The sequence below is a fragment of the Procambarus clarkii genome, chromosome 11 (genome assembly GCF_040958095.1).
Source record: "Procambarus clarkii isolate CNS0578487 chromosome 11, FALCON_Pclarkii_2.0, whole genome shotgun sequence".
Taxonomy (NCBI): domain Eukaryota; kingdom Metazoa; phylum Arthropoda; class Malacostraca; order Decapoda; family Cambaridae; genus Procambarus; species Procambarus clarkii.
In genome coordinates, this window is record NC_091160.1 from 38,094,211 (window position 1) to 38,112,037 (window position 17,827).

A 17,827-nucleotide genomic window follows, 5' to 3' on the forward strand; every position below is an offset into this window, starting at 1 on the left:
GACTCAGGCTCAAAGCCCAGTGCAAGAAGCTTAAGGTTTAGCAGCACCATACAGTGTACTCGAGTGCACTTTCTGTGAAAAGTGAATAATAAATTTTAGGATGTATGAATACAAACCAATTCTTAACAACCAAATAAATAATTTCTTCACCACTTGTAGCTAAATTTTTCCTCTCATTAAGACTTCAGTTAGAAACATTGCAACTGAATACTAAATCCACACATTAACGACAGCTGTACCATTTAATGGGAACTAGAGTGCAAAAGTAGGGAACAAAAACAAATCAGTTGCAGCACTCTGTTGATCACTTGCTCTCAAACATGCACACATGTACACATTAACATGCACAGGAAGTGATGTGGTGGAGGCTGACTCCATTCACAGTTTCAAGTGTAGATATGATAGAGCCCAGTAGGCTCAGGAATCTGTACACCAGTTGATTGACGGTTGAGAGGCGGGACCAAAGAGCCAAAGCTCAACCCCCGCAAGCACAATTAGGTGAGTACATGTACACATTAACTCATCCCCAGCTTCTCTCATAGCTGATAATGAAGTGGTAGCAAGATTAGCTATGGTAAAACTTTAATCTGTTTGTCTAGTATGAAAGAGACAATAATGACAATATGTTATTTGAGTCTAATAGAAGTAATTCACACATGAGTTCTTAAAGGTTATTACATCTAGAAATGATTATTATTCTCTAATATCTTTTTAACACTATGAAGGGTACTTCCTTTCACATAACACTAACTCTCTCCCTTGTTATCAATCAGCATAAACACCTCCAGATTATTTAAGTACGTTCTTAACAAAGTTTCACAACCCTGACTGTCTTGGTGGTGGAATCTTCTCTTCACTATGTGTCCCTACCTTTACCCTAACTAGCTAAGATAGTAAGAAAACACCACCATCAAAGCCTCTACTGAACTCCCCTGAACCACTATTATGTTACACAATAGATGTATGAATACATTACATAAGTGTTCTAAAACATCCTAAAACTAACCTGACATGACCTTTTATTGTATTAATATTCTAGGTGATATAAACATGACTCGTGTAACTCAGTCAAGTAGAAATTTGCATAAGCACAAGAGGCTTCATTCAATATACAGTGGCACCTCGACTTACGATTGCCCTGACTTACGATAGTGTCGTCGACTAACGATATTTGTTGATACACGTTCGGGTCGACCGAGCGCATGGTTCCCGGTTACGCGGGGCCAACCTGCCTCAGTTTACTAAAGCCGCCTCCTTAGTGACAATCACACTTATAAGAAATTCTATTTGTTTGGTGATTTTTTGCTTTTTGAACATAAAACTGATTATTTATCACCCCATGGGTTCCGAGAAAGTCAGTGGTAAGGTTCAACATATGAAAACACATGCAAGGGTGACCATAGAGGCAGTACAGAATATCCCTTCCTCAAAAATTAAGAAAATGTGTGTAGCATGAGAAGAACTGTAAACTTTAGCTGAAACGACTCGCCCAAATCAAGCTGCAATAGGCCGTTGCTGTAACCTCTTCAATGACACTGTGATGCATCACTACAGACAAATGTTAAAATGAAAGGAAAAAACCAGCGTTGAATGTAATGAAATGCCATTTTCTGGGTGAGTCCCAGAGCAGGCCCCCGTTGGCAGGGTCCAACGGGGCCCAAGGCCCCCAAGCCAACCCCTCCCCAACCCCGGGAACCTCACCCTGAGGACCCGGGGCCGAGTCGGCCTCCAAACTCCCCACCTCCAAAGAAAAGGCGAGAGCCGCCGAAAAAGCAGGAACGAATGCCGCCCACTGGCCAGACCCAGAAGCTTCTGCAGAAGAATCAGGCTCGAATGCCTCTGCCGCAATCCCAGAAGGGGACACCCCCGAGACCGCCCAAATCTCAACACCAACTAGACTCTGCCCCGACTCCGAAACCCTCAGACGCTTCGGAGCCAGAAACAAAGGGAGGGGATCGAATGAACTACCAACGGGGAAGGACTAGGAGGGGCAGACGGAACCAGAGCCGAAGCGACTCCCACCCCCAAGTCCGGGTCTCTATAACTAAAACGGGGCAGTCAAGGAGCATTCGGGGTCGCAACCGAGTGCGTTGCAGCAACCTAAATCTAGCATGCAACACCTTAGCTGCCTGCACCCGCATATCATCATCAGTGGCTTGGGTGAACTAGAATACGAACAGACAACATACTTCGCACAACTCCGAGTCAAAACAATCACCGACCCAATAAGCAGCATGGCAGAGGCAAAACCGGTGAGTGTCACCCTGAGACAAGGGGACAGAGCAACCTTCAATCTTGCAAGAAGCGAGAGGGGACTCAGGGGTCACATCCATCGGACCACGTAGCCCCCGTGAGGTTTCCCAGGGCCCTTAGCCTCGGTAACATGCTAAGGGAAGCCCAGGCAGGGTACTGCGAACTGGCGCCCAAATCTACCAACAAACTAATGAAGCTGAACCCCCGGGACGTGTCCACTCACAGGGGGGCCAAGCGGGGAGGACCACCCAACACAAAAGGAGAGAGATATATACACCCCAAGAACAGCAATGGGGGATGACAACGGCAGACCCCCCCCCCACCAGGCAGAAAATAAAAACAAAAGAAAAACCCTGCAAGAGGATAGTGTACCCAGGCGGAACAGAGCCGGCTGCTGTTTATGGTGAAAACTAGTTGTGCAGTACCCTGCGTCCCTGCCAGTGACGAAAACTACCCCTACCCAGAGACAAACAAGGGCAACAAAACCCCAGCTGACCCCAAGGGCAGCCAAATACCGAGCAGTAAACGGCACAGCAGAGGTAGATCCCGAGGTGACTTGTGGAAGGTGGCCCCAAGGGCAGTACTTACGGGGCACCTAGGGAAGGAGACCCTAGGTGCATGCAGCCCGAGTACCATGGAATATCACTCCCAGCTCACGCACCATCTGAAGGGACAGCCTACACCACAAGCTACAGAAATGCAACGAAAAACTGGAGCCAGAGACACGACGGCACCAGACTTCTATCAGCCAAGAACTATAGATTGGGTCGCTGGCGGATGGGTCTGGGGCTCCCCCTTCCACCCTTCTGGGGAGGGGGATTGTGCAGACAGCGGCACGACAACATGATGATGTCATGCTAGTTTGCTAATTTTTGTTTGAGGAGTTCTGTTCACCTGTTCGGCTTCCGGTCGCAATAATTTTACCAGAATAGGGGTTGTTTTGGGGCACCTACCTTTCTGGGTGCCTGTCCCGATCGATGGCAGACATAGAATGCTCCCAACCACAGGGAGGGGTCTCTGTAGGCCATTGCTCCTCGTGCCTCTCTAGAGGGGGCCAGGTTCTGGCTCGTGGTCTCTAGTAGGCAAGAACTCCATGCATTGACTGATGTCAGACAGATATACATATCCATCCAGCTTGGATAGCTCTGGGGAGCCGACGGGGCTACCCCCAGAAACAAGTGTTGCTAGACAAACTAGCAGTGAACCACAACCAGGTCCTAGTGGTATGCAGACAAAACGTAGGAGAGAGAGCACCCCAGAGAAATCATCACTGCCTGATGTTATAATGGAAGGGGAACTCCCCTTCCAAACAGTAGCACCTCTCCTCCTGCCCTTCCTCACCATCTTCCATACGCCAACAGGAGTCATTAGTAAAGGTAAGTAATAACTTGTACATACTTTTGTAGTGAAGATTTGGGTGAATTAGATATAAAATTTACTTAAAAGTTAATTTTTTTGGGAGTCAGGAACGGATTAATTCATTTCCCTTTATTTCTTATAGGAAAAATCGTTTTGACTTACGATATTTCGACTTACTATACGTCTCTGGGAACAGATTACCATCGTAAATCGAGGCCCCATTGTATCTGACAGAAAACGGCCAACTGGAATATTCTTATCAGAGCATGACCACCTAGAAAATTCTTATCTGAATATGGCCACTTGGAATATACCTAATACAGCATGGCCATCAGAAATATTTTTAGCAAAGTATGCCCCCCTGGAATACTTTTTACGGTAAAATGATGTACCGTCTAGGGAATGGAAATGTAATTTGATCTACATACAAAATGAATGAGATGACATGCATAACTCACCTTGAGAATGTCAAGCTTGGCATTTACCCACCGGTCAGGCTCCGAACTGGCAAAGAGACGACGTACTAAACGATCCCGCACCTGTTAATCGTTGAAATGTGCTATGTAACATTTGTAGTAATAATACAGTATCAAATAAAACGTGCAAATGTATTCTCCTCCTGTTCTTAAGCACTAAAACCATAAAAAATTTTCTGAGCTTTGGAGCATGACTGATAAGACAAGAAAAGGCCACTCTTTTGCCACTAGAGCAATGCTTGATCATGCAAGCAATACTTGCTTCTGAACAGGGATATCAGTTGTTTGAGTAGTCAGTTTTATGTGTATTAGGAGATAAGAAGTATCAGTGGGATTAACTCTCCTTCCTAATGATATCTCTTGAAGGAGCCAATGGGAGTAGGACCCTTCCCGTGAAGAAATAAATTGTCTGGATTGATGGTAACATGAAGCTTTGACAAGGCATGCCAGTGCCTGCCAAAAACAGTCCTTCTACACTATGTCCTCAGGCAGCAAACATACAGTGCACAGACCTCTTGTACCCCCACCCATTGCTTCAGGGCATCTCAGTTTCATAGCACAGGCTGCAATTAGCTACAGGTGTAGCTTGGCCTTCTCAGGGGATTGCCCCTTCCATGTTGGCAAAGACAGTTCAGCCATTGCTTCACACCTGAGATCCATAACTTTCTGTTTCTCTTGGGAGAGTATTTGGCTAGGATCCTTTTAGTGTGCCTGGATGTTTAATTTCAGTGCCAGATGTTGGCTATGTTGCCTGTGGTGCAACTTTTGGAGTCTTTGCCCAAGGGGCAACCCCTTCTTTCTGGCGGTAGTTAAAGACTTTTCTTTGAATCATCTATCATGCTGATGTGCTGTGCTTGCCCAGGCTTTCTTTTCTCAGGTTCAAATCAAATCAAATCAAATATTTATTCAGGTAAAGTACATATATACTAGGTGAGATACAAAACATTGATAGATTTATAGATAGAGCTAGTACATACAAGGCCTAAAGCCACTATTATGCAAAGTGTTTTGGGCAGGTTGGAACCTCACTTCTTGTTGGTCAAGGTAGACTTCCCTTCGGGCCAGTTTCTTGGAGCCAGCTTCTGCTCCCACATTGCAGGTTTTTTCTGGGTAGTCTTCCTAGACCTGTGGTGATGTTGGTTCTCGGTCCCTCCTCCAGTTTTGGGGCTCTTGGGTCTATTTCTTCTCTGTAACTCTTTTTCAGTCATTACACCTTGGGTGGACTCTGGTTGGTAGGTTTCACCCTTTTCTTTGCTGGATGTCCTCATTATTTGCCATCCCTTTGGTAAGACTCTTTAGCTCTACGGTATGTTCTGTCTTAGGTTTGATTTTTTTCTTCTGGTTCCAACCTTTTCCGTGACTGCTGTAGCTCAGGTCCGCCTGGTATAGCAGGAAGCTTTTCCTGGTTAGTGTCCCTGGCCCTATATGACACTGTAACGTACGATTATGTTATGTTGTTGAGTAGATTAGATACACAGTGGTTAGTGGGTTTTCATATTTATTTAGTAGTCTAGGATACAGCAGTGTCAGAGACGTTGAGACAGATCTGGAGTAGAGCAGAGAGCTGAGTGAGGACGGAATCGCGGAGCTATATGTGGGAGAGCGTGGCGGCTCGATGAGGAATCGTAAGTGTCTAAACTTGATAGGGAGCGAAAGCGTTGTAGTTTGATGCAGTCCTAGTCTGCTGTCTACTCTGTGTCTAAGCTGTAGCATCTTGGGGTCGATTAGAACTGCATGCGCTGAGTGCTACATTCTTGACGGTAGAAATTGTACTGTTGGCTATTCTCATATCGCTGGCTTATATTTGATGACTACACCTCAGCTTCCTCCACTAGGATAGGAGGATGGAAGAACTGTTTCCTGTAATTAGGGAAGAGATTATAGCTTCTGCAATTAGTGCTAATTAGTTACACCATTAAGCTAATGAGAAGTTGGAGTATATTGTTTGTACTCGCTACAACACATTCTGACACATCCTATTTCTTCTGAGGTACAAGGACTGATCAGGGCTTGTTGTGGAACTTCTGGCTTCCACCTTTCAAGTTCTCCTTTTTAGCACAATTCTGGCTCCTCGGTTCTGCCCAGGTTAGTAGCTTCCCAGGTGGTTATTTACTCGGTAGCATCTTGTAGATGTCCATGTTTTAGCTTATCTCGATGACTGGCTGGTTTGGGCTCCCAACCAGTCTACGTGAATACAAGCCGGGTATGTTCATTTTCCAGCTCGTGGCATTTTTGTTTCTAGTGATGTGGAGGAAGTCCTAGTTGGCTCCATCCTAGTTCAGACGTGGTTGGTCTGGGAATCTTGTTTGGTCGATTTCCCTTTCCTAGCTAGCAGTGACTCTTGCTAAACCTGCGGTTCAATTTCATCTGGTAGTGGAGAGGCCATGGATTACTCAGCAGTTAGTCGAGCAGTTGTGAAGGAACCTGAACTTTGTCTGTGTGGTGTTCTCCAAGGGCAGGGTGTGGTTCAGGCATTGTTCTGGTTCCTTCAGTTCCATCCTATTCGCTACTATTGGGATCGTCAGATGTGACCTAAGTCTGCCTTACCTGTTTCTTATTGGACTTTCTGGGTTTGGTTCTGTTACAACTTACTTCTCCATTGCTCATTGTGTTTACTGATACCTTGACCCTGAGTTGGAGCTTTGTGACTAGCAGTCATGACTTCCCAGGATGTTGAGCAGGTTTCCTACTTTGAGCGCACAGTATAGTCCATGAGTTCATTGCGGATCGTCCCCCCTCCAGGCTCTGTCCCTCTCCAATCTCCGTCCTCCTGCTCCATTTCAACTGTCCCCATTATTTGAATTGTGGGAGTCATTTTGGTCCTTTCCTCTTTGGGGCTGAACTCTTGCCAGGAGCTCATCATCTCACTTTTCGAGGTTTGGTTCTGTGTGGAGTTGTGTAGTTCTCTTGTGTGAGGTGTGTCTCCTATTCCTGTGGATGGTCTTGCTTATTTGGCCCATTACCATGGATTGAATTGCCAACAATGTGTTGGCAGTTCCATTGGCTCTGAGACGTTCGAGCTCCCCCAAACTGGATCTCTTCGTGTTAGCATGGAACTAGCAGTTTCCCTCCAATGTGGCTCCATTACCCAATTGCGAGACTCTTGTGGTGAATACCTTTCATTTGTTACAGTCAAGGTGGGGGTTCATTTCTTCCCTCCAGTTAGGCTGTTGCTCTGGATTTTGTCCAGACTGGAGACTTTCACTGGTGGGGTGAAGCTTCTGGCTTCTTGGTGGCATGGCTTGCTCAACCATCGTTTCCAGCTGTTTTGGCTCAGTGTCTGAATCTGGGTAACTTTCCCTGGCTCTGCCTCGTTCAGCAGATCAGTCCAGAGATCTTCCTAACTAGTTGGAGGTTCTCCTCTGCTCTTGGTGTGTGGAGTCTCTGACTCTGGTCTATAACTATCTAATTGGTACACAGGTGGCTGACCTCTTGCTTTGTTGTCTTTTCTTTTGTTATAGAGGCACTATGAGATAAGGTTTCTGATGCTCTTTTGCCTTTTCATCTCTCTTCATTGTCTTGTTTGCTTGTTAATCATCATCTTATGCCAAATACTGTCACTCCTTATCATTTGGCATTGGCACAGCTGCTTTTGTTGGTTTTGTAATGTACTTGTTATCCCCCACAACTCTTCATACAATGATCATTACATTTTGTCATGATACCCTAAATGTTCCCTGTATTTTTGCCCGTTTTACCACAAATGACGCTATGACATAAATATAACTGTTAAATCTTCTACCTGATCATTGAGAATGCCTGGAAGAATCGCCAGTCTGGATGATACCAATTTTTTCAGCTGGTCGGGAGACGTGACTGGAAGAGAAGATAAAACAATGGAATGGCGGAGATCTGTGCTGAGAAGGTGTGCCAAGTGAAGGTCTGCAACCACTGATGCAAGAACAACTCGAAGACTCAGCTCCTCCAGAGATTCAATGTGGTGTCTCTTCCTTGGAGCCATCTGAAAACAGGAATGATTTTTAAATACAGTACAGATAGTTATGAATTACTCAATGAGTTAATTGGTCTCAGTGCCTTCCATTGTAACAAGACAAATAGTTTAATTATTTTTGTGCCACAACTGATGTCATTAGCACAAATGATAAAATATATATATTAAAGCTTAATGCAGATTTTTATATTAAAATCACATGGTTAAAACAAATAATTTTTATTTGTTTTTATTTGTGTGATTTTGGTTAGTTCCGTGACTAATGAGTCATGGAACTAACCAGACATTGTATACCAGTAGGTAAAGATGTCAGCAGCAGAAGTTGATATAAAGTAAAATACTCAACCCCCTGCACTCTAGCCCATTCAGCTAGGAGGTGGGAGAAGAGCTCCTGGCAAGCAAGGAACTTAACATCTGTCACAAGTTGTTAAGCCATCTGAACTGGGAACCAAATCAAAGATGGGTCAAACAGAAACCATGCTGTCTCATCACTCAACACCTCTAGCTGAACCTCATCCTTCTATACCAGAGAAGAAAAGGGGCCAATTGCTGACTCCTACCTAGAAGCAAAATCCCAACCCAGGACAGTGGCAAAAGAAGGAAGCTGCTCAAAAGGACCCCGACTCTGAATGGGGTGGAAAAAAAAAACTATTCCCCTCCCCACACTTAAATTCAGGGGAGGTTATCTTGGTTATCTATAAGTGGATGATTCTGGCTGGGGCTCTCGAACAAATTCTCCTGGGTTTAAGAACAGATAACTTTGATTCCAAACTCCATCAAGCACCTGTGTGAGCACACTAAAGTTGTTTTGCCCCAATACCATACCTGTAATAAGCCTCCACAAGAGCCCAGATATAGGAAAGAGGCAACACCCTTTCCACCCTCGAACCTAAACTTGAAAGTTGACTTGGTCAGAATCCTTCTGACTCAATCTGGCCACACCATTCTCCAAAAAAGACAAGGAAGCCAACAATGAAACCCTATCAGCTGAGAACTGGAAACTCCAGTGCTGATATTTCAGTATACAAGTCCTCAGTTTAGCCACAGCCTCATACTCAAGCTGCCAAAGTCTGGGGTTCGAGCAGAGTACCAGCAAATGTCCAACAGATAGTATGTATATCACAAATTATTGACCTACATGATGAATATATTTGTAACAAATTTGCTCAGGGTAAACCTAATAAGAAAAATAGGGATAAGTTTCAGAAAAAAAAAATAGCATTAATTGTAATGAAACTCTTCGTTCTGGAGGAGCCCCAGTGGCTCCCTGAACCTATCTTGCTGAATTGTCACATACAGTACAGTACTAAAGGGTCACATCAGTTGCGGATTATCACCCATTCCCTGCATCTCTGTGAGGGGTGAACAGAACTTCCACAAGAAGACTGGTATGGTGATTTGTATTAAGGGTGTGAATGCCGAGACCCTCCCCCCCCCCCCAAGTCCGATGAGAAGGTAGGCTTGGTTTCCAATGTACAGTAGTTCATTGCAAGAGAGGTTAGGGTTTCTTTTAACAGTGATTTCAGCAAGCAGTCAGGCATCTGGTAATCAGGTAAAGAGCTTCCTGACCATCAATATCTTCAGTCCTTTCATCTGTCCTTTGCCGGCCAGCAATCTTTTTAATATGGACCTTGTCAATGGCCTTGGACCCAAGACGAGCTCTTATAGGAGTGGACTGTCACCAGGTTTGGTTACATGGATATTCTTTATTTGATGTTACTGTATATCACTCTTAGAAGGGTCAGGGTGAAGCCTAGATTCACTCCATGCTCCTGAATTATTCTGATATCCTACAGGAGGGAGTCTTGGGAACCAATTAGGATACCATCTTCCATGAACCTGATGTTAGATACTGTATGTTAGATACGGTATAATTAGATCGCTGCCCTTGTCACCTTATCACAAATTTGAGGCAATAAACCTACAACTACAGAATACTACATAAGTTAATTACTCGGCCTTTAAATTTTAGAAAATTGGGAGGGTTCAGTGTATTTTTTGTTACAGGCCTAGGTATACACAGCAATGTGCTGTTACCCTATTCTATATGATGGATTAAAATGCTTATTTCATTTTCATTTAGCAATAAAGGAAAGAGAAGGCTGTAAGCAAAGAGCAAAACTCCAGCTTCCAGAGGAGAGTATGAAGCTCTCCAACCCAACAACCGGAAATGAGGGCCAACAAAAACAAAGCCTTGAAGAAACAACGCCGGACTGAAGGGGTTATCTTGAGATGATTTCGGGGCTTTTAGTGTCCCCGCGGCCCGGTCCTCGACCAGGCCTCCACCCCCAGGAAGCAGCCCGTGACAGCTGACTAACACCCAGGTACCTATTTACTGCTAGGTAACAGGTGCATAGGGTGAAAGAAACTTTGCCCATTGTTTCTCACCGGCACCTGGGATCGAACCCAGGACCACAGGATCACAAGTCCAGTGTGCTGTCCACTCGGCCGACCGGCTCCAAAAAACAAAAGGGGTAAAAGAACTAGTGGCAGAACAAAGAGGAATAAGTTATGAGTAAAGGTAAAGAGAACTAAATCTTACAAACCTGGAGAGGAGAGAAAAACAAGAGGGGATATGACTACAACATACAAGATGCTGAAGGGAGCACACGAGATGAACAAGGAAAGCCTTTTTAAATTGAGAGAAACTAGAGAATGTAGGTATTAGTTGGAAATGTAAAATGAGTGGAAGAAATTTTGGAAAATACTCATACCCTTTATGGATGGCCAGCAAGTGGAATGAACTGAAAGTAGTAGTTATGAAAACCACCTTCATCCACAAATTTAAGGCCAGATTCAACAAAGAATTCATAAATCAAAAGAGTTAAATAATACTACAACAGGAACCACCAGGCTATTAGGTTGGGGATAAAGAGCTAGACCTCACTTCCCAAAATTCACTAATAGGTAAGCACCAAATACACAAACTCATGCCCAGCCTACACACATCTCCACCCAACACACTTGCTCACTCCTCTAGGGATGCAAGTCACATCATACACAAGACAGTGCAAGAGTGGATAAAGGAACTAGCATAACTTTACCCAATCTAACTAAATTCAACCCAACCCAACCTAGCCTAACATAACCCAACCCAACCTAGCCTAACATAACCCAACTCAACCAAACCTAACATAACCCAACTCAACCTAGCCTAACATAATCCAACCCAACCTAGCCTAACAACCCAACCCAGCCTAACATAACCTAACCTAACATAACCAAACCCAACCTAGCCTAACATAACATAACCCAACCTAACCTAACATAACCCAACCCAACCTAGCCTAACATAACCCAACCCAACCTAACATAACATAACCCAACTCAACCTAACCTAACATAACCCAACTCAACCTAACCTAACATAACCGAACACAATCTAGCCTAACATAATCCAACCCAACCTAGCCTAACATAATCCAACCTAGCCTAATATAACCTAACCTCACCTAACATAACCCAACCCAAACTAGCCTAACATAACCCAACCCAACCTAACCCAAACCAACCCAGCCTAACATAACCCAACCCAGTCTAACATAACCCAACCCAGTCTAGCATAACCCAACCACCCAACCTAGGGTAATATAACTCAAACCAACCTAGCCTAACATAACCCAATCCAGTCTAACATAACCCAACCCAACCTAGCCTAACATAACCCAACCAAAACAAGGTTAACATATTAAGTAAAGTTCAGTACTGTAACGTAAACAATTGAGTGTTGCACCGAAGACTCGTCTCAGTGACAGGTCTATCTGGTGTTGTTGTTTCAATCATCAATCACTCCACGCTGGTCACGGATCTCACATCTGGCACCAACGTGGGGCCGTTGTCTTTTCACTGTGCGTTACTGCTACTTGCTGCAGTCTTGTCGAGCTGCCATTGCATCTGGAGTGGTTGCCCACTATTGTTAGGAGTAGTTAGGGTCAGCATTACTGCATGCGGTCCGAACTGGAAGCAGTTATTCCGTTTAGCCTAGCTTTGTCAAGCACCACGACAGACATTAACGTAACGTCAGATGATTCCTGCCACGTATCGTTAGTATTAAGTTTTATGAATAAACTAATTGTTGAACTACAAGCGCCTTTATGTTCACACCTTCAAAACCCTTGTACCCAGTATCGACTTTGCCATTATTACTGTTATAAATGTGATCCCTTTCATGTTGCCTGGATTACTTGGATTTGAACTGCATTCATGGCCGTACACACCAAATAAATTCTATTTGATGTGAGGATCTTATGAGCTACTCTGATGACCTCCCTCTGAGGTCCCAGAAGCTCCACAACCCAGTGGATAAGGAGTGCCAAGGATTTGGACTCCTACAGCTGCTCTATGCATCCCTAGTCAGTCATTAAAGTATAATCATCCCTCAGCATATGTTTGATGCTAGTTCAGTCCTTTCCTGACTGAGGTTTCTTGTAACCTATTCACCTCTAAAAAGGATAATCTCACACCAACTTAGCCTAACATAACCCAACCCAACCTAGCCTAGCATAACCCAAGCTGGCCTAACATAACCCAACCTAACCTAGCCTAAAATACCCCAACCCAATCCAAATTAACCCAACTAAGCCTAGCACAGTAACATAATAGATCCTACCTTAAGCCAATACATCCTAAGTTAATACATCATAACCGAACAAAACACCGTATATAGTTTTGACAATCAGAAAATGAGCAGTGTGGAAATGTGTGTAAGATTGGACCACATCCTGGCCACACGACCACCACCACCACCACACCCCAGCCACACCATTACCACACCCCGGCCACACGACCACCATCACACCCCGGCCACACGACCACCGCCACACGACCACCACCACAACCTGGCCACACCACTACTACCACAACCCGGCCACACAACCACCATCACACCCCAGCCACACGACCACGACCACACCCCAGCCACACGACCACCACCACACCCCAGCCACACAACCACGACCACACCCCGGCCACACGACCACAACCACACCCCGGCCACACAACCACGACCACACCCCGGCCACACGGCCACAACCACACCCCGGCCACACGACCACGACCACACCCCGGCCACACGACCACCACCACTCCCCGGCCACACAACCACCACCACACCCCAACCACACCACCACCACCACACCCCAACCACACCACACCCCGGTCACAACCTGGCCACACCACCACCACCACAACCAGGCCACACCAACATCACCACACCCCGGCCACACCATCACCACCACAACCTGGCCACACCACCACCACACCCCGGCCACACCACCACCACCACCACAACTAGTCCACACCAACATCACCACACCCCGGCCACACCACCACCACCACACCGTCCAGCTGAGCAAATTATTGGCCTAGAGGGACTTCAATAAGCCGAATAGGCGTTCTGTTCCCGACTATGGGAAATTAGGAAAACCATTTCTGCAACGAATAGGATACTGCACTGCGTTTCAATTTAGGCACAAATATTGGGCAGGGGCATGAAAGGGAGTACAGATGTGGGTTTGCTGGACACACCTGTAATGAAGAAACGTGTCCCCAGGTGAGAGAAGGCACGTGGGGGGTCAAAATACGGTAAGCCAAGCCACCTCTCAATCTTCCACACCTCTTAGTATTTACATTGAGGCGGCGGTGTCCGGACACCTGGCCCAGGATACGAAATATTGCTCCTCTAACTTATCTCTCTTATTTTCTTTGATAAATGTACACAATTATTAGGCAGTTATATTATAATTAAGATCAGCACTTTTTAGTGGGCCTTATGTTCGAAATAAGTTACATAACACAATTTTCTTGGCTAATTACATTAGCTTTGTTTAAATTTTCGGACACAGACTAGGAAAATGTATTTCAATGATAGTTTATTTGCCATATCACGTGGAAAATATATACGTGCATAAACAGTTCTGTAAATAAATCCGCAAGAGAAAATAAATGTATAAGTTAATTTGTATTTATTATAACATGTACAAAAGTTTTAGTTTAGTTTAGTTCATTTATTATGCACCCCATACCCATCTTGTGGGCGGTAGTGGAAAGGGTTACAGAGGTACATAATGGACTCAGGGACTGAACCCCACAATTCATTTAGCTAAGCAAGTTACAATCTTGATGAGCTAGTTACAAAATTTCAGTATAAGTCGTTACATCATAAATGGGTTTGAGATCGACCAAAAGTACAGTTTATAAATTAAGCAACTGACATATGTGGAGAACTAGTGTCACAATTGATATGTTTGTCCTGCACACCGCCCCCCCATCCAGTGGGCAGCGGTGGATAGGTTACAGTCACTCAGTTACTACCTACAGTTAGCAAACTGAGGATATTTGGCTAAAATTTCTTGTAGCAGATCATTATGAATGAAATATTTACACATCGTTGGAACATTGGTGTCTCTTTAGAACTGTCTCTAAATTCACGTATCTTTTCGCACTTCATCACATAGTGACGGAGGGTGTGCGAATAATTTTGTTGACACAGTTTATATTTGGTCAGGTCTACATTGGCAGATAATGAGAATTCCCAAAGATACTTGTAACCGAGTCTAAGACGAGCAGTAGTAACATCTTGAAGTCTGCTGATTTTATTGGATGATCCATAAATGTGTGGCTCCTCTTGCATGATAGTATGATGATAGATGGAATTACTGGTGTCAATTTCACTTTGCCTCAGATCTACAACCACCTTCTTGTTTCCTTGAACCTTGAAGTTCATGGTTCTCAGTTGAAGTTCTATTGCTCTCAGATTGCTCATTGACAATCCAAGGTTATACTCAATTTCTCCTTTAAATAATTTGTGTATATAATTTGTATTTGAGAGAGAGAGAGAGAGAGAAAGAGAGAGAGAGAGAGAGAGAGAGAGAGAGAGAGAGAGAGAGAGAGAGAGAGAGAGAGAGAGAGAGAGAGAGAGAGAGAGAGAGAGAGAGAGAGAGAGAGAGAGAGAGACAGAGACAGAGACAGAGAGAGAGAGAGAGAGAGAGAGAGAGAGAGAGAGAGAGAGAGAGAGAGAGAGAGAGAGAGAGAGAGAGAGAGAGTAAGGGACGGTGATAAGGATAAACATGTCAACTGTGACACCAGCTCGCCACATATGTCAGTTACTTGAATAAGAAACTGTACTTGTGGTCGGTCTCAACCCCATTGATGATGTGACAATGTGCATTTAATTTTGTAACTAGCTCATCAAGACTGTAACTTGCTTAGCTAAATTAATTGTGGGGTTCAGTCCCTGAGCCCATTATGTGTCTCTGTAACTCTTTCCACTACCACCCACAAGATGGGTATGGGATGCATAATAAATGAACTAAACTAAACAAATATACGCGTCACTGCTTGCGATGGATCAAGCACATGAAGGTCGAACATGGAACAAAAAATTGTAACATCCATTATCAACAGCATAATTCATACACAGAGCAAGAGTTTCAGTTTCATCTGTATGGATATCATCTCAAATAGACGTTGTCCGGCATGAAGACAGGACACGGAGGCTAAAGCTGCATGTGATAAGCCTGAAATTGAGCTAGACCTAGATATTACAATCTCCGGAGAAAGTTCAACACCGGGCAGCAAAAATAATTCCAGAACTAAGTCAACTCTCACATCAAGACAGGTTGAGGGTCACAAGGCTAACAACACTACAAACCAGACATGATAGGGCCATCATCGTAAACTTCAAAATACTAATTAATTTAGAGGTTGCTGAATCGGATAATTTCAAAATCTCAAATGTAACACAAACAAGGAGCAACGGTTTCCAGCTCAACAAGCCACAATTTAAGACTTAAAACAGGAAATGCTTTTTCACTTACAAGGTGAAAACCCATGGAATCGCCTACCCGCCGAAGCCACAAATGTCAAAACTCCGTGGAACTATAAAATCCCGCTTGAAAAAATCAGGACAAACGGGGAAGGGGGGGGGGAGGATCTTTGACAAGCCACCGGCTTCTTGTCCTCATCGAGGCCACTAGAAGGTCAATAGTGGCTCTCAGGTAAACTCAGCATCCGTCTCACATCAGAGGCCCTCCGAAATGCAATGGCTCTCCGCCTTGCTGGTCCAGTCGGGCACACTGGATATGGGTGTATTAATTTCCAGTGAGGCAGTGGCTGACAGATTCGGCCAGCATTACCTGTTCTGACAAGGCACAGTGAAGTTAATGACCATTAAAATGAGTCTTATCACAGCTGGACGTCCAGCAGAGAGCCCCATTATCTATTGCTCCATAACTGACATTCCTGTCGGTCACATAACACTTTAATTTTCTTTAGTTTATTTATAATACTTTACTTTAGTTATTTCACCATTTATAACATAACCAATCTCTGGTTATCACTGATACTGCCACCAAGCGAGTTGCAACGAATTATGACTAGCTTAAAGTTAACTTAAACCTACTTAACGCTGCCACCACCTTCATCTTTGCTGAAAATGATTACTTTACGGTCACCGACGGCGAAGAGTACTGTTCACGGAAGAGTTAAAGTTGTTAATTACTCTAGGGGGTGGCATGGGCACCGAACCCGGACATGCACTCACGTGTTGTGACCTATCCCGGAATATCTACACTGGCACAAGGGGGGGGGGGGGTTGGAGAGAATACGGTCGACTCCCACTATTCACTGGCATCCAAGTAATTCTAAAGCACTTTTGATAGTTACGGGCGGGAGGAAGATGATGTAACATGTGATAATCGTATTCACAACTTAGGGAGATGTCCACAGGATACTTGGGCCTGCATGGAATGAATAAGCAGGAACGAATGAACACACCAGAGGGACAGTTTACTATTATTGTAACGTCCGAATACGTGTACGTGTTTCCTTAGTTAGCTACACTAAGTTTAGTGATTTTTCATATTTATTTTGTAGTTTTTGGTTACAGCAGTCGTTTGATGGCAGTGCCGTAGACGTTAAGACGAAGCCTGGAGCAGAGCAGAGCTGAGTGAGGCCTGGGGTAGAGAGCTCGGATGAGGGGTGAGAATCGTAAAACGTGGCGCTCTGAATGCGGACAGAGTCGAAGAGCTCGATGCGGGACGAGAGCATGGAAACTCGATGCGGCCGGAGTCTGTCTGTCTATGTCGAAGCTGAAGCGTCTTGTGAGGGTAGGAACTGGACACATCGAGTGTTACATTCTTGTTGGTGAATGTTGAAGATGTGCGGTATCTCGCAAGCATCTTTACTGTCGGAAAATCCGACACCATTTAATAATATCATACAGGCAGATAATATTGCTGCATTGTATAAACAAGTTAACCCATAGAAAATGTAACTTGTAGTGGAATTTTCCGTCTATAGAAAACGGGATATCATTACCACATACTATTATAAATTCACCAGCTATTCTGCTGGGAATTATTCTTAAATACATTAGTCTTTGGACTTTACCATCCTAAAAACATCTTATATAAATTAACTTAATTATCAATATTAAAATAGAGTAAATGTGACCCTTCTATCACTTACTGTCATCTGGACAATGTAGGCCAGTAGCGTCAGTGAGGAGGAAGTGGTCAGCCATTGTTGTTATTGTACTTAGACCAGAGGCACGGGAGCAATTCGGCTCCTGTTAATTTTACTTGGACGAAGTGTTATGGAAACCAAAGATGTACCATCATCAACACGCTGTCAACAAATACAAGTTAAGTGTTCTGCCGAAACCCATTTATCTATCATTTGTGGCCATTAATGTCATTAGATAGGGGCGATCCGGTTAGAATACGAACTGCCTCTTAATAAAAGGTAATTAAGCCTAGGTCTTTATGGTTCCTTGTACAGTGTTTTC

General features: G+C 44.3%; 1 protein-coding gene across 2 annotated transcripts in view; it reads right to left on the reverse strand.

The window, feature by feature from the left end:
* LOC138363440 (uncharacterized) overlaps nucleotides 1-13,698 on the reverse strand; it is a 37,299-nt gene extending 23,601 nt beyond the window's left edge. Inside the window, exons 1-4 of one of the 2 annotated variants that reach the window (XM_069322625.1) lie at nucleotides 13,567-13,686; nucleotides 11,747-11,997; nucleotides 7,831-8,049; nucleotides 4,071-4,151 (exon numbers count right to left, since the gene is read on the reverse strand). In XM_069322625.1, the coding sequence (XP_069178726.1) occupies nucleotides 4,071-4,151; nucleotides 7,831-8,049 (300 nt within the window). In that variant the 5' untranslated portion in view covers nucleotides 11,747-11,997; nucleotides 13,567-13,686. Of the gene's footprint in view, nucleotides 1-4,070; nucleotides 4,152-7,830; nucleotides 8,050-11,746; nucleotides 11,998-13,566 lie in introns of both variants that reach the window. The other variant, XM_069322624.1, reaches the window with a different exon arrangement.
* Between the last annotated feature and the right edge of the window lie 4,129 nt (nucleotides 13,699-17,827).